The sequence below is a fragment of the Festucalex cinctus genome, chromosome 3, assembly GCF_051991245.1.
Source record: "Festucalex cinctus isolate MCC-2025b chromosome 3, RoL_Fcin_1.0, whole genome shotgun sequence".
Classification (NCBI taxonomy): domain Eukaryota; kingdom Metazoa; phylum Chordata; class Actinopteri; order Syngnathiformes; family Syngnathidae; genus Festucalex; species Festucalex cinctus.
Window position 1 is genome coordinate 30,930,896 of NC_135413.1, and position 22,320 is coordinate 30,953,215.

General features: G+C 38.2%; 3 protein-coding genes across 14 annotated transcripts in view; 2 read left to right on the plus strand and 1 right to left on the minus strand.

Annotated features, from left to right (window-relative positions):
• Positions 1-4,091, minus strand: part of ap3b2 (adaptor related protein complex 3 subunit beta 2) — a 43,993-nt gene extending 39,902 nt beyond the window's left edge. For all 8 annotated transcript variants that reach the window (XM_077517552.1, XM_077517548.1, XM_077517553.1 and 5 more), the window contains exon 1: positions 3,843-4,091. In XM_077517552.1, coding sequence (XP_077373678.1) covers positions 3,843-3,955 — 113 coding nt within the window. In that variant the 5' untranslated portion in view covers positions 3,956-4,091. The remainder of the gene's footprint in view (positions 1-3,842) is intronic.
• A 565-nt stretch (positions 4,092-4,656) lies between these two features.
• Positions 4,657-15,694, plus strand: dnai4 (dynein axonemal intermediate chain 4). Of its 2 annotated transcripts, XM_077517555.1 has the most exons (17): positions 4,657-4,809; positions 4,921-5,080; positions 5,479-5,636; positions 6,746-6,849; positions 6,934-7,087; positions 7,389-7,528; positions 7,591-7,740; positions 8,521-8,706; positions 8,784-9,070; positions 9,165-9,245; positions 10,687-10,841; positions 11,638-11,798; positions 13,314-13,435; positions 13,504-13,602; positions 13,696-13,922; positions 15,118-15,271; positions 15,390-15,694. In XM_077517555.1, exons 1-17 carry the CDS (start codon positions 4,781-4,783, stop codon positions 15,435-15,437), a joined length of 2,415 nt encoding a protein of 804 aa, XP_077373681.1. In that variant the 5' UTR covers positions 4,657-4,780; the 3' UTR covers positions 15,438-15,694. The 2 variants fall into 2 exon arrangements, with proteins under 2 accessions (XP_077373681.1, XP_077373683.1); XM_077517557.1 differs by lacking the exon at positions 4,657-4,809 and having other exon boundaries at positions 4,952-5,098.
• Positions 15,695-17,108: 1,414 nt separating this feature from the next.
• On the plus strand, positions 17,109-22,052 carry snx22 (sorting nexin 22). 4 transcript variants are annotated; one of them, XM_077518093.1, is made up of 7 exons: positions 17,109-17,437; positions 18,833-18,916; positions 19,019-19,123; positions 19,258-19,352; positions 20,408-20,440; positions 21,081-21,148; positions 21,279-22,052. In XM_077518093.1, the coding sequence occupies exons 1-7, from the start codon at positions 17,369-17,371 to the stop codon at positions 21,539-21,541; spliced, it is 717 nt and encodes a 238-aa protein (XP_077374219.1). In that variant the 5' UTR covers positions 17,109-17,368; the 3' UTR covers positions 21,542-22,052. The 4 variants fall into 4 exon arrangements, with proteins under 4 accessions (XP_077374219.1, XP_077374221.1, XP_077374220.1 ...); XM_077518095.1 differs by having other exon boundaries at positions 21,377-22,052; XM_077518094.1 differs by lacking the exon at positions 20,408-20,440.
• Positions 22,053-22,320: the final 268 nt, after the last annotated feature.

Below are 22,320 nucleotides of genomic sequence, written 5' to 3' on the forward strand. Positions count from 1 at the left end.
CCTCCTGTGATGATGTGCCCAAAGCTCAGTCAGCTTTTGCTGCAAGCAGAATTTTCAAAGGAGACAGAATCCATTTTTCATTCATTTTGCTTAACTGGGGCTACACTTATGGAATATTATTTACACTAATTAGGGATGTTTTGCATTTTTTATGATGTTGCATTATCAAACAACAAAAGCGGCAGTGGTTGTCCACTCGGGGGGGCCAGCTTCACGTAACACCCTATAATATATTTGACTTTGAGTGTGTGTGGCTTTAAAAGGTGGAGCCTGGCCTGCGAGTCGCCGCGTGACAAATATCAATGGATTCCTACGTTAGCATGATCGTGCTTCCGTGTAGTCGCCATCGCTTGAAAGGCGAGCTGTCAAAATTAATCAATTAATCGCCAATCGATTATCAAATTAATCTGCAACAATTTTAATCATCGAGTAATAGTTTGGAGCCATTTTTAAAATTTAAAATGGTAAAAAATCCTCTTATTTCAGCATAGCAACAGTATTTGTTCACTTATTTCTGTATTCCTTCACGAAAGAAGACGGATTATTGTCTGTGTTTAATCAAAATGTGACATTTGCAAACATCTGTTTTTAGTTTAGTAAACAATAACCAACATAGTACAACATCAACCCCCCCCCCCCCTTTTTTTTTTAATCACTATAAGAATATGACATTACGGAATAAACACCAATCACTGGTTAATAAACAGTAATCAGTGGAAAAAATGTTTTTGTAATACACTGTAATGCAAAATTAAAATGAACCAGATTAGTCGATGAATCGATTGCATAATCAATAGATTAATCAATTCTAAAAATATTTGATAGTGACAGCACTACTTGAAAGTGGCAGATCTTTGCCCAGCCGAGCTGCCGAGAAACACGGCGTTGTCACAATTCACCAAAACTCACAACAGCTCGCTTACACTGGCACCTTTTCGGAAATAGGCTAATAACCATAACAACCTCGTAGCAACATCTTTAGGTGAGTCATATTTGGAATATAAATGCGACGGACGAGCTCAAACCCAAAATATACAATACCAACCTATAGTTCACACAAGAACAAGTTCACTATAGTTCACTAGAACAGTGAATGCTGAACAAATTGTGGGCAACTGTACTGGAAAACACTCCCAAAGCTTGGTCAACTAGCACATTGCTTTATAATAAAATGTGGATGTGTATAGAAAGCCAGTACCCCAAAAAAAATGGAGACTCAAAAGTGGTTCGTCTGCAGAGACTCCACAGCAAATATACCAAACCTCAATTCCAATGAAGTTGGGACGTCGTGTGAAATGTAAACAAAAAATGATTTTCTAATCCTTTTCAACCTATATTCAAATGAATGCAATGCAATAAAGAAATATATCATTTTCAAACCCAGATTTTTTTCCCCCAACTATGGTCTGTAATATCAATAAACGATTCAAAGAATCTGGAGACATCTCTGCATGTAAGCACTTCACCATTACAGTTCGTCAACGCATATACAAATTCAATGCAAAACAAAAGCCATATGTCAACAGTGAAGACGCAATTAATGCTGAAAGGTACATACATGGTTTTGGAGCAAGATACAGTATGTTACCGATACCATCCAAGCAACATAATTTTCTGGGACAGTCATGCTTACTTTAGTAATAATGTGTCCTCAGTTTAGTTCTCAAATGCTCATTGAGTGTTTTTTAAAAAAATAAGAGTGATGTATCACAATGATAAGCATGACCCTCTCCCAGCTTGTGTAATGTGTTGCAGACATCAAATTCAAAATGAGTGACGATTTAAAAAAAAAAAACAAAAAAAAACAAAACACAAACAATAAAGTTGATCATTTTCAGCATTAAATATTTTGTCTTTGTAGTGTACTGTATTCAACTGAATATAGGCTGAAGAGTAAAATCATTGTACTATATTTACACATTTCAATTTCGTTAGAATTGGGCAAATATAGCACAACAGCAACCAACCACTGGTAAAATAAATACATAAATAATGGCAAATGCTACTCAAACAGACTGAGGCCAGAGTTCATAGCCACAAGTTCTGACCTCAACAAGGGATGAGCTCCCTCTGTTGGTAGAAAAAAAAAGTGGCACAGCTTACCAACTCATTCATTTTTCATACCACAGGTGAGCCGGAGCCGATCCCAGCTGACTTTGGGATACGGTGGGGAACACCTTGGAATGGACTGGTCGCCACTCAATCATCGGCATAAATACAAACAACCATTTGCACTCACACTCCCACCTATAGCAAATATAGAACCATCAATGAACATAGCATGCATGTTTTTTTAATTGGGAGCAATGGAAGGGAAAAGCTCACGCAAGCATGAGGAAAAACATGCTAACTCTACTCCATAATCTCCATCTTGTCCTTGATAAATGTTCTGTTTTCATGCCCTGATCCCAAATTGGTGCTGGTAAACGACAAAATAAGACTTTTGTCCTCCCCAGCTGTATTGTTGCAACCAAACGCCGTAAAATAATTCACTTTTTTTTTTTTTTTTTATGTTTGCTATCAAATGTATATATAAGGCTCATTGGAACCAAACAACACGTCAACCTGTGTCCTGAAGTGGGTGGCATCACTGTAAAATTTTGTTACATCTTGGCTGGATTACTGTAATGCACTTTACTTTGGAATCAGCCAGTCCTCCCTCAAGCGTATCCAGCTTGTCCAAAAACGCTGCTGCTCGTCTTCTAACTGGTGCCCGAAAGAGGGAGCACATAACCGCCTATCCTGGCCTCTCTTCACTGGCTGCCCGTGAAAATAAGAGTCCATTTTAAAATTATTTTATTTGTTTTTAACTCTGCAAATGGTCTTGCCCCACCTTACCTCGCTGAGCTCTTGCACCCCTGCTCACCAGTCCGGTGCCTCAGGTCAGCAGACCAGACACAATTGGAGGACAAAGTAGAGGCTTAGAGGGGATCGAGCATTTGCAGTTGCCGGTCCCTCCATTTGGAATGACCTTCCACAAAATATTAGGCAAAACCCGTCTTGAAACTCATCTGTATTGTTTGGCTTTTGGTGCACCATGAAACTTAACATTGTTTTGGTGCTTTGTGGTGTCTGCTGTATTTTGTGTTATGAATTTGATGTTTGTTTATTTATAGTATTTATTCATTCATTCATTCATTCATTCATTCACCTACCTACTTCTTGTTATTAATTTATTGATGTAAATTTTATTCACTTGTATACTTACAATGTTTTGTTTTGCTCTTATTTTACTTATCTCACTCTTTACTGCATGACCGATTTCTGTTTCATGTGCAGACCTTTGTATACAGCAGACCACAGACCACTTGGTATACAGCAATGCTTATTTTAAAGTGCTCTACAAATAAAGTTGAGTTGAGGATAGCCCTAATTACAAAACAAAACAAAGATCTCGGTTGTCAAACAGCGAACATACGGGGATTCACTGTATGACTGTTTATGGGGAAAGGGGGGCGCTGTCCAGTAGGGATGGTGCTGAATAAAATGGAGTCGCGGCCTGCTGGTGATACCTTATAAACGAACTTTTATTACGTTTCATTTCACAAATTTAACACGTACATTTAATACTACACTAATTTAAGCTATTGTCTCGTTCTCTCTCTCTCTCTCTCACTTTGTTATTTATTTATTTATTTATTTTAGCTTGACTCATCAATAAGGTCACATTACCTCAGGAGCAACATTGAAGCGAAACAAATCACGCCAAACGGGAGGCGGTTGGAGGGCATTCAATTGAAGCTAGCTTGATTCAGGCCAGATGTTGACATTGAAATAACACTAAAATATACAACAACGGTGCATCAAAAAGACATTCGGCTCCGAGGCGAGCACAGGTGTACCTTTTATAGTCCGAGGAGAAAATCCCGCCACTCGCCGGGTCGTGGCCATATTCCGGCTCCCCGACGCTGGAGGAGCCCCCTTTCTCGTCGTTGAAGGCCGTGCTGGCGGACATGGTGGCGGCGTTTCAGTGTCTTCGACCTCCCGCCGAGGCGACCGGGATTTTTGGTGCGGGTACAGCGGCTGTTCCGCGGCCCTTTGAAGGCGTACAGGCACCGTGTAATCCCTGGGAGGAGGGGGATAATAGTTGGAAGAGGGGGTGGGGGGGTTGTGATGTGATGCGCAGATCACGTGACAGCAGATGGTGATGAACCCGGAAGCGCTTGGCGCAGATTGCGCGGAAATTTTAAGATAAACAATTTTTTCTGACTAGTATTACTTTTATTGTAAAGGTCATATTGTAAACGTCTCAGTTGTGCGTGTTGCTGTTTATCTAACTATAACTAAAAGTACAATGATAAAATAAAAGTCTGTGATTTCTAAATATCACATCCCCAAATAAAAGGATAATATTGGATATATGGAGGATAATTACACGGAATTATATAGAGTAGAAAAAAATAGACTCCACTCCAGGTGTTATCTCAAATAAATGTTCGATTAAAAAAAAACTTGGGACTTTTTTTTTTTAACCCGTTTGATCTGTCTTCCATTGTTTCCTGCTTTAAAAAAAATAATTATTCTAACATGTATTTTTCCTTTTTTTTTTTTATTATCATACAATTAGTATACAATCATCGTAGATTCAAATAAAAGAAAAAAAACCGTGGCGTATTTAACTGCACATAGTACGCATGCGCATTGTTGCTCGTGTCGTCCTGGCAACAAGAGTAACAAGCGTTTTAAAATCGCGGAAGGGAAAAAAAAACCGCTCAGCGTCAATTTACGAGACATTTTAAATCCAGGTTGAACGTCTATGTTGTAAAAACAAAAACGAAAGATGAAGCGAAATAGTTCGACACTAACCGCGTATGTAGTCTTGACTGGCGACCATCTGCTGAACTATGAAACAAACTTGCGGCTAATGCTAACACCAGCCTGACCGTTTCTGCTTATTTCGTCTTTCTTTTTGTATTCTAGCTCCTCTCGGGCGATGAAAAGATCCACTTCGGGGATGCAGCGAGCCCTCCACAGTTCGAGATATACAGGGAGCTACATGGGTTTCCACAGCCGTAGGGGCTCGAGGATGCTTTCGGAGAGCAAAATGGGGAGAAACTTCACTCAACGGAAACCCATCCGGGTAACTTCATTATTATAGGTACACGGTACACATTCACCATCGAGATCCAGTAGGTTTCAAAAAGATAATAATTATCAATTTTACTAAAGTTAATCATGTAAATTTAACAATTTGTGTTTATTAATGTGTTTGCAGTGGTGTGCAACTTTTTTTTTAAATCACAATATTATGTAAGGGAACAAAAATATTTGAACATATGAATTGTACTACTGGTACCATATTTGTTTTCTAAAGGAAATAAACCTACCATCAAAAAGAATTAGAGAACGGTTCTAAGTAAACAATGAGAGTCAGGCATTACATTCCTATCCCAATGCATATGAGAACCATGCACACGGCAGCACATTTCTCCTCAGCTTGCGACTCATTTTGTGCCTTGCGTCTTTTTCTCTTTGCAGGTGCTGGATGACGATGGCAACGATGTCACACCTCGGCCCCTGTATGAGCCCGAACCCAAGGACCCGCATGGCAAACCACAGAGAAACTTTTTTGAGGATTACTACTCCAGATGGGACACTTCCAAATCATCTACTTTCTCCATGGTGCCCTCTTCCGGGTAACAAGTGGCCTGCTAATTCGAGTATAGTATAATCGCAAGACATTTTGAAGAACATTCAATACATAAACTGCAAATAAAAATAAAAATCTACCAAATTAGGATTCAGAGGGAAAAAATATATGATCATGTTTAGTATTTGAGAGGAAAATACACTCCCGCTTAAAAAGTACTATCTCATTATTATTCAAAGAAAAAAAATCTGTTACATTATTTGATTACATGAAATTTTAGCAAATTAAAAGTACAATAACATTTTTATTTGAAGATAGGAGCTATAAGGGCGTCAAGGTGGATGACTGGTTAGCACATCCGCCTCCCAGTACTGAGAACGTAGGTTCGATTCCAGGCAAGCCCTTCCTGGGTGGAGTTTGCATGTTCTCCCCGTGCCAGCATGGGTCTTCTTCGGGTACTCCGGTCTCCTCCCACATTCCAAAAACATGCTTGGCAGGTTAATTGGGCGCTCCGAATTGTCCCTAGGTGTGCTTGTGAGTGTGGTTGGTTGTTCGTCTCTGTCTGCCCTGCGACTGACTGGCAACCAGTCCAGGTTGTCCCCGTCTACTGCCCACGAGCCAGCTGAGATAGGCGCCGGCACCCCCTGGGACCCTTGTGAGGAATAAGCGGTCAAGAAAATGGATGGATGGATGGATGGATGGATGGAAATACAAACAATAATATCCCATTATTATTTGAGGAATAAAACAAGTACTATCATTTTACTATTTGAGGAAGTATAAATCTATACCGCATAATTATTTGAGTAATAAATAAATACAACTAACCATCACATTGTTTGAGGGAAAAAAAATCTACCATGTTAATATTTATATTATTGGAGGAAATAAAAGAATATCACATACTGTAATTCCACAAAACAGAAAAAAAACAAAAAACAAACGAAACATGGTATGAGGAAATACAAATCTACTACCACATTATTATTTGATTTAGTGGAAAAAATACGATATTACTAAGTAAATAAAAGCAATCATATTTTCTTAAATTAAAAAAAATGATTACGTCAATATTTGAGAAAAAAAAAAACTTGCAACATTTTATTTCAGATGTGCCTCCGGGCACATTAATTATATTTATTTTTTGCTTTCCAGTTCATGTAGATGGAGCAGCAGTCTGCCCAGCATACCAAACAGAGTCTTACTGGTCTCTCAAAGTGGACACCACTTAATCAAGTTGGACACCAGCCCGCCACTCGGTCGCTATTTCCTCGCAATTTGACGCCGTATCGTCAATTTGGGTAAACGCGCCCAAATTCGGATGTTCTTTGCTCCCTTCCCAGATTCCGCGAGACAAGCTGGAAGTCAACAGACACTGGACGAGATTCCTTTGGATGACGTGTTGAACATCTACTTGACTGAGACGGACACCATCATTCTTCTGGATCTGCCCAGCACTTGTATGTCCGAGGAGGCCGAAAACGCTCAGGCCGTTAAGTCAGTAAATACTTTTTTTTTTTTTTTTTTTTTTTTATTATTATATGAAAATAACTTGCAGTCCTAGCCTACGTAACTTTACTTTACGTTGTGTTGTTCTTGAAGGAGTATCATGAATATGGACAGGGCCGTAGCTATGAGGTGGCCAGGGGTGGCAATGACCACCCTTTTTGATACATTTTTCAAGATTTGAACACATTTTCATGGGGATGCAGTGTTCATACTCTGCCACTAATCATTTATAGTTAAGTAACCTCCCCCCAAAAAAACACAGCTTGTCTCGTCATGTGTGTGTCTTTAGGGAGAGTAACATCCTCTATATCGAGCTGTGCAACAACAGATTGGGCAACGACAAGTACGTCGAGCGAGCCATGCAGACATTCGTCGGCGCGGCGAAACACAAAAAAGTCCAGAGTGAAAAGATTGTTATGCACGACCAAAGTAAGACGGACGCTAGAGCTGGATGTCTGGCCGGTTCATTCAAAGTTGGAATTCTTTGGCAGCTACCATCGCCACCATCTGGGAAATTTTCGACTCGTTCCAAAACGAAGCTCCGAAAGCTGAGAGGGCCAGCGCTGCGGAACGCACCCTGGACCTGAGCGAAGGTCCGAAGCGGACGGGAAGCTTCAGCAGTATCAGCACAGTTGGCACCGGTAAAAAGAAGGGGGGGAAAAAAATCATCATCACTGTTTGTGCTAGGGGTGTTAAAAAAAATCGATTCGGCGATATATCGCGATACTACATCACGCGATTCTCGAATCGATTCAATAATAGGCAAAATCGATTTTTTTTTTTTTTTTTTTTAAGTTTATTTTTTATTTTATTTTTATTTTTTTATTTTTTTTTTAGGATTCACACCTTAAGCATGGAAGAATGTTATATGAACGGAACATTAAGCCTTAATATTTTATTTTAATGCTGTTCAAACATGAAACAGATTACAACCTCTATAAGACTGAAATTTCAGATAAATAAATAATACATTTTCATATAAATCTTACACTCTACAAGCTTACTGATTAGTATTTTCTAAATTTGAATGAAAAAAAATCGCAACAATCGACTTATAAATTCGTATCGGGATTAATCGGTATCGAATCGAATCGTGACCTGTGAATCGTGATACGAATCGAATCGTCAGGTACGAGGCAATTCACACCCCTAGTTTGTGCATGTTTCTGCTTAAGTCATGTCTCTACTTGAGTCATGTTTCTTGAGTCATGTTTCATGTTTCTGGTTGAGTCACATTTCAACTTGAATCATGATTCCTCTTTAGCCGTGTTTCTGCATGATGTCAGTGCTGTCGTTCGGCATCTAGATACCTGAGAGTGCACACACAGTGATGACAATATCACACTGTTGATAGGCACAGGTGAATACATATACACCAAGGGAAAGTGGCTTCTTGTTGACTTAGTCTCATGCGTGCCCAGCCAGTACCGGCAGCTCCCTGTTTGCGTTCAAGATGCAAGGGGGCGACATAAGCGACAAGCCAGAGCTTCAGATGATCTTCGAGTCGGAGTCGTTCCAACGCAACTTGCTCATCATGGAGCGCTGCCTTGTTGCCAACATCTTTCAACCCAATCTGGCCGCCTACAGAAGCCTCCCCGAGATCAAAGGTAGCGCGCGGTTTCAGGCAGCCCGGCAACTGGAGACGTTTGTTTTGAGTGTAATGACGAGCCAGCTGCGTTTCCAGAACCCGTCTACATAACGGAGCCTGACCCTGAGACGCTCGCCAAGGAGGAGGATGAGGAGGAGGGAGTGGGCGAGGAGGAGGAAGTGGGTGAGAAGGCGGAAGAGGTTCCCGAAGTAAAGGAGGAGGAGCAGGCGAAAGAGGAGGAGAAGGAGGAGGAGGAAAAGGAGGAGGAAGAGGAGAAGGAAGAGGAAGAGGCAAAGCCATCTCTGGAACTTCTCTGGACCTTCAGCTGCGAACTCACCAAAGGATGGAACATCACCTGCATGGCTTGGAACAAGAAGAACCCGGTAGGAAAGACATCTGGAACTGAATTGAAATTGAATGAGCGTGAAATATCTTTGTAGTGTCTTCAGCTGACTCTGGCTGTTCTCTCACTGTCAGAATCTGCTGGCTGTGGGCTACGGCGACTACAGACCTGGGAGAAAAGGCCTGATCTGCTGCTGGTCCATAAAGAACTTGAGCGTATGTGATTTATATTGCGTCGATAATGCTGTGCTGAGTCATGTTTCTTCCTGAATCATGTTTCGACATCAGTTATGCGCCAACATGGGGCTTATTTTCTAGTACCGTATATTTTAATTGAGTCACATTTCTACTTAGATCGTCTTTTATGTTTCTCTTTTCCGGACGTTTCTTGTGTCATGTTTATGAGTGAGTTAAGTTTCTAGAGTGATGTTTCTATATGAATAATGTTTAATCCTTCTAGAGCCACGTTTGTACTTGATTTGTGTTTCTACTTTTTTACACTTTTACTTCAGTCATCTTTCCCGTTGCTACTATGTTTTAATTCACTCATTCACTCCCAGTCATTTTCAAAGAAGCAATCCCCTTCACTCCCGGCTGTTTTACTGGATTTTGACTCATATTGCAAGGCCCACAGAATATTGTGTTCTATTGCTATAAAAACACGGAACACAACAAAAGAAAGATAAAAGTCTCTTCTTTCATCAGTTTCTGTTTCTGTTTTGCAGCAATTGGCATTAGAATATAGCTAAGTTCCATTATTATTTACAAATATATTTAGAATTGTGAGTAATTGAGCTTTTTTTTCAACATGGTCCTGGTTGATCTCTTATACTCTCCTGCCACCTGCTGGCGGTTTGTGTAATAATTACTATTTATTCAACCATTCTTTGCAGTTGAGAGGCTGCATCAAAGCCTTCTGTATGCTCTAGCATTAAAAAAAAACAAAAACAAAAAACGTATAAATATGTCTTTGGGACACTACACTTAAAACATGTCAAATAGAACGTATTTATATGTTTTTGGGAGCAAATGAGTTAAGTCTGTTTCTAGAGTCATCTTTGTACTTTAATCATGATTTTTTTTTTTTCCTAGAGTTGTTTTTACTTGAGTTATGGTTTATGTTTTAAGAGTTGTTTTCTTCTAGAGTCACATTTGTAGAATCACGTTTCTATTTCTAATGTCACGTTTCCACTTGAGTCAGGTTTCTCCTACTTGAGTCTTGCATTACTCGAGTCATGTTTCTAACGAATCTTTCTTCTGCTTGAATCTTACTTCATGTTTCTAGAGTTGTTTTTCTACTTGAGTTATGTTTCCTGTTTTTAAATTTGTTTTTCTACTTGTGTGACATTTAGTTTTTTTTTCCACGTTTCTAGTCATGTTTCTACCCGAGTCATTTCTTGTGCCATGTTTCCATTTGAATCATGTTTCTTCAATGTGAGTCTTGTATGACTCGAGTCATGTTTCTACTTAAGTCGTTTTTAAGAGTCTTGAATAGTGTTTCTATGAGTCTAAATAATGACTTGACTTGTTTCAACAGTTACTTGAACCTTTTTCCACTTGCATCATGTTTATAGAGTCCTGATTCTACTTGAATATTTTTTCTACTTAAGCCATGTTTCAGCTTGAGTCATGTTTCCATGCGTTGTGCTGTGTGCAGTGGCCGGAGCGTGTCTACCACTGTCACAGCAGCATCACGGCGCTGGATTTCTCCACCAACAACCCCGACAAGATGGCGGTGGGGATGCACGACGGCACGGTCGCCATCTTCAGCGTGCGCAATCAGGAAATCCGCACGTTCCTCACCAGCAGCTTGTGAGGCTGCGAGCAACTTGTCGCTAGTGCTGTCACTATCTAATTTTTTTTTTTTTTTTTTAGAATCGATGGATGTATTGATGATTCAATCGATGAATCGACTGATTGGATTCATTTGTGTATTCTAAAAGCATATTTTTTACGTAACTACAGTTTATTAACCAGTGATTGGTGTTCATTTCGTCCTTTGTATTCATATAGTGAATTAACTCATTCACTGCCAATGACAACTATAGACGTCAAAAATCCAAGCAAACAGCCAGTTAATTTAGGAAAAAAAAATTAAAAAAAATACATAAAATACATAAAATTTAAATTTTAATAACAAAAAAAAGAAATTTTAATTTAGTTTTAGTTATAGTCTTCTGACTAAATTTCATTAAAGCTTTAGTCATAACTCTAGTCACCTGATTGTATTTTAGTTTGAATCGAATTTTAGTCAACAAAAATAAAGAGCAATTTTAGTCGACTAAAATTGACTTTTGGAGGCCGAGACCCAGTATGTGGTCTCAGTAAGACCAAGACCGACCACAAGAACGTCAACGCCCGTGTTGTAGGGTAACAGGAATCCGTTCTATGCACGATGGTAGCACAAGGCAATGAAATTGTTGTCATCGTTGTTATTAATAACAACAATGATTAATAACTATGAATGAAAAACAATGAATAACTAAAACTAAATTCAAATTTCTTGTCCAAATTGGCACTGGCTGTTTGCTTGGATTTTTGACGTCTATAGTCGTCATTGGCAGTGAATGAGTTAAAAAAAAATGTAACTTCCTTTGCTCTTGTGAAGAGACTGCAAAAAGAGGCACGTTCATCCCGTGTGGCACATCACCTGGGTGCAGCAGGAGATGACCCTTTCCGAGGAGGACGTGGTTGAATCCGTCGTGTCCGTGTCGGAGGACGGACGCGTCCTCAAGTGGCTCCTGTGCAGCCATGGCCTAGATAGCGCAGGTAAGGAGACAAATGAATGCTGAATTCCCGCAAATGTTGAAAATCAGTTAAGGTAGGGTGAATACTTTCACCCCTTCAACATTTTAAAATGATTGAAACACAAAAACACATTTTCGAAGCACGCTGTTATTGTTGTTAATGGCGGGGAATGTAAGCATAAAATCTATTAAAAAAAAAAATACTTGATGTATTAAACGTAATACTGTACTTCTCACTATGAATAGGGCCACGTAAAGAGTGTAAATCCTGACTACGCTCGTAACTCAAAACACTCATATATCATGTTATCTCTTCCCACTGAAATGAATAGAAAAGCCATTAAATGGTTCCATCCACACATTGTGTCCCTTCTGGTGTGTGTGACTCGGCCATCAGGGGGCAGTATAATGAAGATCTCTTCACAGAGGATAAAGAACATGTCCTTTAGGGTTGGGTTTAAAACAAAATCAAATAATTGATATCGAATAGATTTTTCCTTTTCAAGCCTGAAAATTATTTTATCTATCCCCTTTTTCCCCATAAATTCTTATGAAAATGGAAATTTTAACGTCCAATATATATATATATTTTTTTAGATCTTACTGTTTTCTTTAAATTTTCTGTTTAAAAACATTTTCTTACATTTAGGAAAAACTTGACTTTAAGACAATTCAGAATACTTTTTTAATTTATATTTATATACAATTATTGAATTAGATTATGAAAATATTTTCATCTCATCCTTGCTGATGTCAATGTTTGTCTGACATGTGTTACTTTTATTAACTCATTTCACTCCCAGTCATTTTCACTGAAGCAACCCCCCGGCTGTTTCACTGGATTTTGACTGATATTGCAAGGCCCGCAGAATATTGTGTTCTATTGCTATAAAAATATGGAACCTACCAAAAGAAAGATTAGAGTCTCTTCTTTCATCAAGAAAAAAAAAATATTTCTATCTGTTTCCGTTTTGCAGCAATTAGCATTAGAATATAGCTAAGTTTCATCATTATTCACAAACCTGTGAAAAAAATGTGGAGAAAACAGCTTGTTGCAACATGGCCCTGGTTGATCTCTTATACTCTGCTGCCACCTCCTGGCCGTTTTTGTAATAACTACCATTGCTTCAACTGTTCTCTTCAGTTCAGAGGCTGCATCAAAGCCTTTTGTATACTCTAGCATAAAAAATAAAATTAAATAAACAAAGAACGTATAAATACGTCTTTGGGACACTAGTAATATTTAAAATAGAACGCATTTATATGTTATTGGGAGAAAATGAGTTAATAAACTAAATCATTTGACCAGTTACTACCTCTGCAAACTTGACTTTGGAATTTAATATTTGTGGTGTTTGTATCATTGTCCTTGACATTTAAGAAGAATTGATGTGCAATAAGTTATCGATATATGATTGAAGTGAATTAAATTGAATCGCGGGAAAAAAAATCAAAATTGAATCGAAATTGAATAGATCGAGGAAATTAGATTCGATACCCAGCCCTAAATTTTTTTTTTTTTTTCTTTGATTATCAGGCATGCTGGAGCTGAGGAGAATCCAAGACGGCATCAAGAAGGCTGAAGGCAACAAAACCAAAAGAGAGGGCATTCTGGTTTCCACTGCAACGCCTGGCCTTTGCTTGGATTTTCAGCCCACGGTATGTTCAACTTTTATCGTGTTTTATTATGTTTACAAGTTTTAGATGAGATTAGTCCCGCCTTTTAGGATCACAGTATCTACTTGGCCGGCACTTCAGAGGGCGTTATCCACAAGTGCTCCGTGTCCAACAATCATCATTACCTGGCCCTTTACCAGAAACACCTTGTAAGTCAGGCGAACGCATCATCACTACGTCGCCGCCAATGTTTTTTTTTTTTTTTCCGTGACGCCTCACGTCCTTTCTGCCCGCCTGCGCAGTGCCCCGTCAACCACGTGCAATGGTCCCCGTTCAGCCCCAACGTGTTCCTGAGCGGCTCCGCCGACTGGACCATCCAGCTGTGGAGGGAGGACTGCCTGACGCCGGCCATGGGCTTCACCACCATCCAGAGCCCCGTGCTGTCCATCAGGTGGTCCCCGCTCTGGCCCTCGGTGTTCGCCGCCATCAAAAGCGAGCAGCTGGAGATCTGGGACCTGAACGCATCCTTGTGAGTCTCGATGACGCAGTTTTGAGGTCTGCTTGAGTCAAGTTTCGACTTCTGTATATTTTAATCTAGGAAGGAAAAACATTTTTTAGATACCAATATTTTAAAAAAACTTTTTTTTTTTTTTTTTTTAAATCCACTATACTAACATTAATGAACTTCTTATTCGCGACATCACTTATTATTGAAGCAATACCTATGAAGCATCACAAGGTGATAGTATCGCTTTGCTATTACCTCTACCATGAAGTGAGCGAGTAATTTGACTTTATTTTCGTTTTATTTTACAACTCCTTTTTACACGTGTATGAACATTCAGAATCAGAGGTGGCAAATCCAGGTCGAGAAAGTTAAAAATCCTGCCACAGTTTGGCTTTAGCCCCCTTGAGCTATCTAGCTAGCTAGCTCAAGGGTTTAAGGCTAGCTAGCTAGCGATGTCATCTGAAGGTGCTTTTCTATTGGCTGCTGCTAGATGACGTCACTTCTGTGTGACATACTTTCAAACGTCATTTTTCCGGTTCAAATCAAAATAAATCTACGAAAAATCACATTTCAAATCATCCCCAAAGGCTCATGCATTAAATGAATTACCAAAGACTAAAACAAGGTCATGTTTGCTATAATTATAGTTAGTTTTAGTTAGTTTTGTGAACATAAAATGTAGTTTCAGTTAGTTTTAGTTTTTTAAAAAGCATTTTTGTTTTTATTTTATTTCGGTAACAATATTGTTTTTTTTAATTTTATTTTTTTCATTAGTTTGAGTTAACTCAAATAACCTTTAATAGCTCCTGTGTTTTTGACACCCTCCCTTCTTACTTTGACCATCTCCAAACATTTTTGTTGTGTTTATTTTATTTGAATTGAGTCAAATGCCATTTTTAGCATATGTCGCGGGCCACTGAAAAATAGACGGCGGGCCGCAAATGGCCCCCGGGCCGTAGTTTGGACACCCCTGCTCTAAACGTATAGGATCGTGTGCCGAGAAATGTTTCTTGGGAGGAGCAATATGGCGGCCTCGCGACCTCAAAAAGTCTTGGCCTATCGGCTATCCAGTCATATATTCAGATCAGTGACCAATGAAGCTAGCAAGGAAGCTTGCTAGCTAAAGATAAACTGTGGAAAGTTTTTTCTTTCTGGACCTGGATTTGCCAGCTCTGTTCAGGATGTTACAACTGTTACTGATGAAATCTCTTCTCAGGCTTGACCCGGTCATCGTGGAGCCCGCCCCACGGGGCATCAACTTGACGTCCGTGCTGTTCACCACGGGCTCCGATTGCATCCTGGTCGGAGACTCCAGTGGACAAGTGAAGTTCTACAAGATCAAGGACCTCAGCGTCGGGACGGGCAAGCCGGTAACGCCAAACGTCACCTTCACTGTATCGTGTTCCCGACTATATCACGTTTTCGTGGATTGTTTTTTGTTTTGTTTTGTTTTTTTCAACTATATTCTCTCTTTTTTTCTACTTGCAGGTGCCAAGTTTGGAGGAACTCGTTCACTTTCCTTCTAGTAGTTCATAGTTAGCACAAAGAAATTTTACTTGAGTCATGTTTCTATAACTCGTGTTTCTACTTGATTCATGTTGCATGCTACTAATTGAGTTATTTCTATCAGAGTCCCTTTCATGATTCTACATAAGTCCTATTTAATATGTATTTATTGGTTTGTCATTTCATGTTTCAACATTAGCAAATGTTTCATGCTTCTACCTGAGTCAAGTTTTCCACTTTTCGGATCCAAAACAAGAGCTGTATTAAAAATTCTGACTTAACAAATAGTGAAGCGCACTTGTGTTTAACACGATACAAGATTATTCATTGAATAACACACTTATTATTACCGCCATTTGTGAACCTTTTGTCAGGTGTTAAAGACAATAAAGAAGTGGGGGGGGGGGGGGGGGGAGTGTGCCCAGTCCAGGAATGCGTTGGCTAACGTGGTTATTCATGGATGACGGCGCTTTCTTTCACTCGGGAACCGAGCGGCCATGCAGCTGCTATGTCCACTCATGGCAAACTGTCGGCATGTGAACGTTTGCCCTCACATTCCAGCGTTTCACAACCAGACACATGTCAGAAACCAAAATAGACACACCTGCTCACGCTAGCTGCGCACACTTTTGCTTGACCTTCCGGACAGCCAAAGTCACGCGACGATGCGTCTCAAAAAGCTGCGATGTTGGCACACTATGACGAGACCTCGTTTCATTTGAAATAGTGTGTGAACATTTTTTTTTGTGTTTCTCGGGTTTACATCCCATTTCAGAACCAAACGTGGTTGTGTTTTGCTGGGAAGTGAAACCCTCCCTCCACCTTGGACATCACTTTGACATAGTCGCACACTTCACTATACCAGGTTGACCCGCCTATATGTTCCTTTGCGACTGATTCATATAGTAAGGTATATACGATTTTATACACGCATTTTATATACACAGAATACAATCCATTCCAAATAAATAAATAAATAATGGGATAAAACAAAAATGTTCATTTCACTCAAAAATATACCTTAAATTTATTATTGGACTCCATTTCCAAATTAATACATTCCATTTCAAATTGTACAACCCAGTTTCAGTTTTTCAATCCATTTATTCAAATTTTAAAAAAATACATTATTCAATTTATGTAATGGTGTATGTGTAATGTGTATGTAATAACCTTATTTATTGATTGATTGAATTTTTATTTTATATTTTATATTCTTATTATTAATTCAATCTCTGGTGTAATAACCTTATTTATTGATTGATTGAATTGTTTTTTTTATTTTTTATTTTATTATCTGTTCTTATTGCTGCTGGAAATGTAAATTTCCCAGAGGGAGCCAACCCAAAGGGATCAATAAAGTCAAGTCTAAGTCTAATGCAATTACTCAAATTCAAATATTTAATTTCATATAGACAAAATAAAAATCTGTTTCCGGTGGCACATATTTCATCCCCTAGAACTGTGCTGGAATCTAAATTGAAGACACTAAATTGTCTGTATTGTCCATTTCAAATTAGTATTAATTTAAAACTATTTCTTTCTCTTCCTACCTACATTTAATACCGACGGGGAAAAAAAACAGTTTAACCCTGATTAAATACCTTTAACAAAAAATGCATTTAGTTAGTTAGTTTCGTGATTTCATTAATTAAAATAAATAAATAAATAAATAAAAAGTTCGTTTCCTGTATGGTGGACTGCACCTTGAATGTCCCGGATGTGGGTGTGCCACACTGTCCAATTAGCGTGGAGGTGGAGCTGCGGGAGCTCCAAGCAGCCAGACGACTGCTGTTCACGTCCGAGTTGAGAGCTCACAAACCCGACCCATTCACAGTGGCGGATCTTCCAAAAAAAAAAAAAAGACTCGTCGGAACACTTTGGACCGGAAGAAAAAGTTAAGTTAAAAAAAAATCAATAAATCCACAGTCGCTCCAAATGCTCCGGGTGGGACAACGGCAATGCCAATGATACACGTGACCATTCCATCCACGGAGAGGGAAGTGGACGAGGTGGGGAAGTCCAAAAAGGTGAGTACTTTCAACCCCCGTTTTGTCCTTTTTTTATTATTTTACTTTTATTGGCCGATTTTTGTTTCTTTTGGTGTAGTTTGTCCGCCATTTCGGTTGTGTTTGTGTGCTGGAATAAAGACGGAAGCGAAAGGCGTGGAGCACCTGGTGGGCTGGGCGAACAGGTTGTCTCATGTTGTGATGCGTTCAAAGAACATCAGCAAAAAAAAAACATTTTCTGACACAGTAGCGCGAAGAGTGAAAATCCACTGTTCTTTTTATTAATTAATTAAAATTACGGAGGTTTTCCTACTTTTATTTCTTTATTTTCAATTTTATCATGTATGTTTTTATACTGTAAAATAATGTACAGTGCTCTTTTGCCTATTGAAAACGTCACAAATTTGGGGGAGCTATTATAGAGGGCTGGAATACAGTAGATTAATATAAATTTCATTCATTTGAATTGAAAAAGTTAATTTGAGATGCAGTGTGGACCACCACATATTCGCGATTTGATATATGTTAGAATATCCCGATCATGTTTTTTTTTTTTTTTTGCACCCGAGTCACCTGATTTTGAGGATCTGCCGATACCGAGTCCTGATCCGATTCCTCGGCAAAGTATTGAGGGGGTAAAAGAAGTGCTTCCAATTTTTTTATTTTTTTATTTTTTTAAAACAAAACCATCCCAGTAATTTTCCGGGGTGCCATCAGAAGTGCACAAAATAATGAATAAAAATAAATAAAATGTTTTGTTTGGCAATATGTTTACCCCTGGATGATTTTGTTGCTTTGTCGCCCCGAAATAATAATAATATTAATAATTTTAAAAAATTGCCAAAAATGAAAACCCTGATCATTTTTTCCTGATACCGATCAGCTGAAAATTACGTGATCGGGACATCCCTAATATATGTATTTTTTTCCCCCCCGCTTTTTTAAATAATTGTTCAGGATTATTGTGACAACTCATTTGGATGATGTGTGTGAATATCATTAACTCATTGACTGCCATTGACGGAAAAAGATGTCAAATAATGCATTTTTGCTGGGCTGGCAGTGAATGTGTTAAACACAATGTGCCAATATATTTTGTGATTATATTGCAGCATCCTTTTTTCCTTTTTTCTTTTTTTAAGGCAAATTTTGCTTAAAAATCCGTCAATTTTGGTTAGATCTCATCTTAACTCATTGACTGCCATTGACGGAAAAAGACGTCAAATAATGCATTTTTGCTGGGCTGGCAGTGAATGTGTTAATTGTTCAGTTTAACAAATAATTCAAGGAATTTCGATTTGAACAATTTTGTTACCCAAAGCAGCTAAATCATGCAGTGGTCTTTATTACTCTACGTTCCGCAATGTTGCTCACAGGAATTTTTATCGCAAATAATTTGTGTTTGTTTTCGCGCAGCTCTTTCGAGTTGAAGTGCTGTTCAACGAGAGGAAACATTTTGTGCTGAGGAGGAGCAGCGAATTCCACACTCTGCACAGAAAAGTGAGTTCATGTGACCGGCCCTGCTCCGTCCGTCACGCACTACTCATTCGGGCCGTCGGCATGCTGTTATCCAACAAGTATCGTCCGCATCTGTGATCGCAGCTCAGGAAGATCATCCAGACTCCCGATTTCCCCAGTAAAAGGAATCCTCATCTGAGGACCAAACCGCTGGAGCAGAGGAGGCAGGAGCTGGAGGATTACATCCAGGTAACACATGACAATATTAAACGCATTATACAGATCTCGATTGATTTTTTAGGGGGGGACTAAATTTTGTACTTTCCTTGCATCTTATTTTAAAATGAATTGTATGGAAATTGCCTGTGGTGTGTCCTGCCCAGGAGATCATCTATCAATATGAGGATGTGCCACAGGAGCTGCTGGACTTCCTCCATGTCAAACATTATCATACAGGCAACAAGATCAGCAGCATGGAGTGAGGACACTTACTTACATGTACACTACAGTGCAGCTACTTGCTCCATTTTCGTCACTTTTCACGCTAGCAGCTAATCATCGCTCACCGTTTGCTACCAGCCTTTTTTCACAGTCGTAAAATAAAGTTACTTTGATAAATAAATATAAATGTCACTCACTGTGAATCATGAAAAATGCAATTAAATCAATACAACTGTTGAAAAATTGTATTGGTCATAAAGTAAACAACTAATAAACTTTTAATACAGATATTTTGGGTTCAATCACAATATAACTAATAAGTGGATTATCAGTTGTTTTAATTATACAGTGAATATAAAAAGTGACAAAAACATGGAATTTTGAAAAGGGGTGTGTAGACTTTTTACATCCACTGTCAAAGTACAAATATGAAATAATTAAGGTCAAGAAATAAATATATATTCATAATAGTGCCATATAAATCCAATATTTTATGATAGATGACTCGAGATACCATTACATGATTTCAAATATCAGGAAATTATTAGAAATGTCATTAAATAAATCATACATACTTTTGCTATAGTGATTTAAGGTTATATTTGTAATGTGTTAATAAACAAAGAAATACAGGTAAATAAATCAATAAAACGGTCCTAAAATTGAATCCAAATTAATAATAATAATAATAATAATAATAATAATAAAATGCCGGTAGTTAAAAAAAAAAATATATATAATAATAATAATAAAATGCCGGTAGTTAAAAAAGTCATAAAGTATTAATGCTTTAAAACTCATTTAAAGTTAGATTTAACCACGTAAAATATAAACTTAAATGCAAATTCAATTCAAATGAATTAAATGGTCTATCTGTCATAAAATAATGAAATACATTTGCTGTAGTTATATTTCAACTAATAGACACTATGATACATTGATTTTGTTCTTTAATAAATTACACAGTAATTGGCTTGACGTAATAAAATAGCAGCAATGCCATTGAGTTTGAATGATGCTTGACGTTACTTGACTATAGTATTTGCATGATCATTTCGGTTATTGATAATAAATGAATCACTTTGATTTCAGATCACTTGATGACCTGGACAATCAGGATTACAGGTAAATATGATCGAAATGAAATCAGATTTTCACAACGTGAAGGCCTTTCACGCACTTCAGTTTGCTGTTCACAGGTCTTAAAATGCAGAATGGCATAAACAACATTTGCAGTGGCTATAGAATCTTACATATCATATATATGTATTAATACTGTAAATGATGTAGGCTGCATGTATTACAGTAAAAAAAAAAAAAAAGGTTCAGCAAGTTGTGGTTCAAACCATGCTACGGTGACGAAACTCGCCGTTAGCATAGTTACTGTAGCGTACACAAAAAAAATCTGCTAAGTTATTTTCTTTATTTAAAAACAAGTCGTTACTATTAACAAAATGCAAGGATACTTAACCTGTTTTGGTTGCGTGATGTTCTGCATTTACCGGATTAGAAAAAAAAAATCTTTGAGAGGGGAAGTAAAAATAAACAACTGAAACAAAAAGTTCAGATGTTATGCAGGTTGTAGGTCACATTAATAGCAGGAAAAAAAAAGTTTTTAAATGATTTATATTTGTCTCTTTTTGGTGGAGATTTGATCGGGCGTGGGTAGACTTTTCATACCCGGGTAGACTTTTCATACCCGCTGCATTTAATTGAAAAGGCTTGTAAAAGTTAATCAACTCAATAATGTTCACGTTTCCTTTAGTTTTCAGTTGCCACATCAGCGAGTGATGGGATTCTTCCGGGATCCGTATGTGTCCGACTGCACATCAGGTAGTCTTTTTATTTTTTTTTGGTTTTTGCTTTTTCCCACCACATAATGTTTGTAAACAAATATGGTCGCAGGATACAGCATTTTTTTTTCTTTTTTTTTTTCTTTTTTTTTTCTTTCTTTTTTTTTTAGGATACAGCATTTCAAGTGCCAGAAAGTGTGCGATGACCACATCCACATCTATGCATTTGTCCTCTAGCGCCATCTCTCGTTCTCCCTCTGTATTGCAGGTCTACCTGACGTCGTCCTCGGGGGAGTCCTTCAGGGCTTCTACCGACGGGACGTCCGCGTCAGCTTCACAGCTCCCAACAAGTCTAATAACACAAAAGTTCGCAAATGATTGGAATGAAACGAGAAAAAAAAAAAAAAAAAGCCATCAGAATGCATTGAAGTGACAGCTCAGTGCGGTTTTATCTCACAAGTGAGATTTTTAGAGTGTCCTTTTAATTTTTTTAAAACCCACCGACCGGGGCCAAACGCATCTTATTTGTGCCTTGTGCACTTGTTTGCTTTATTGTGTCATAAAAGGTGTAAATATAATAACACAAAGAATGCTTGTAGTTTTTTTGTTTTTTTAGATTTGCATTCACCGAGGCTGCTTTCTGTTTTTGTGTGTAGTTTTTCTTGAATCCCTTGTCAAAAGAATTGTGATAATAAAGACATATATTTTGTTTTGACCTGCCAAACGCTTCGCTTCATAACCGTTTCAATGGGTACAATGTATTTCTTTTTATACATAATAAAGGATGCAACTCCATCAGCTGAATTTATGCTAATATAAAAATAGACTGTACATATTTCAAAACAGAATTGTTTTGTTAATTTTGTGCAAAGTGGAGAGGCATACTAGTGCCCTCTACTGGCCAGCTGCCGCTGAACCTCAATAAAACTTGTGCAACCACATTATTTCAGTTTGTTTGCTTGTTTTACGCTGGCTCTTGAAAAAAAATTGTTCTCTCAAGAGTTGTAGAACTTATAGGTCACATCATTGGTAGTAAAACAATAAGTGGGGTATTTGTGACAGCTAAGGCTGTTTGAAAGTGCTATGTAAATAAAGATGACTTGACAATCAAATTCCTGTAAAATGGCAGTCATCACACCTCCCACCATTTAAAGTGTCTCAGACTCCACCCAATAAGGAAAAAGAAAGTAAAGCTGTATTATTTGCTAACAC

Excerpts from the sequence above, each read along its gene's own strand:
- dnai4 (XM_077517555.1), top strand. The coding sequence starts at position 4,781 with ATGAAGCGAAATAGTTCGACACTAACCGC. Across the intron at positions 4,810-4,920 it reads AATAGTTCGACACTAACCGC|CTCCTCTCGGGCGATGAAAA; the intron begins GTATGTAGTCTT and ends TTTGTATTCTAG. Across the intron at positions 7,529-7,590 it reads GATTGTTATGCACGACCAAA|CTACCATCGCCACCATCTGG; the intron begins GTAAGACGGACG and ends ATTCTTTGGCAG.
- snx22 (XM_077518093.1), top strand. The coding sequence starts at position 17,369 with ATGCCAATGATACACGTGACCATTCCATCCACGGAGAGGGAAGTGGAC. Across the intron at positions 17,438-18,832 it reads AGGTGGGGAAGTCCAAAAAG|CTCTTTCGAGTTGAAGTGCT; the intron begins GTGAGTACTTTC and ends GTTTTCGCGCAG. Across the intron at positions 19,353-20,407 it reads AACAAGATCAGCAGCATGGA|ATCACTTGATGACCTGGACA; the intron begins GTGAGGACACTT and ends CTTTGATTTCAG.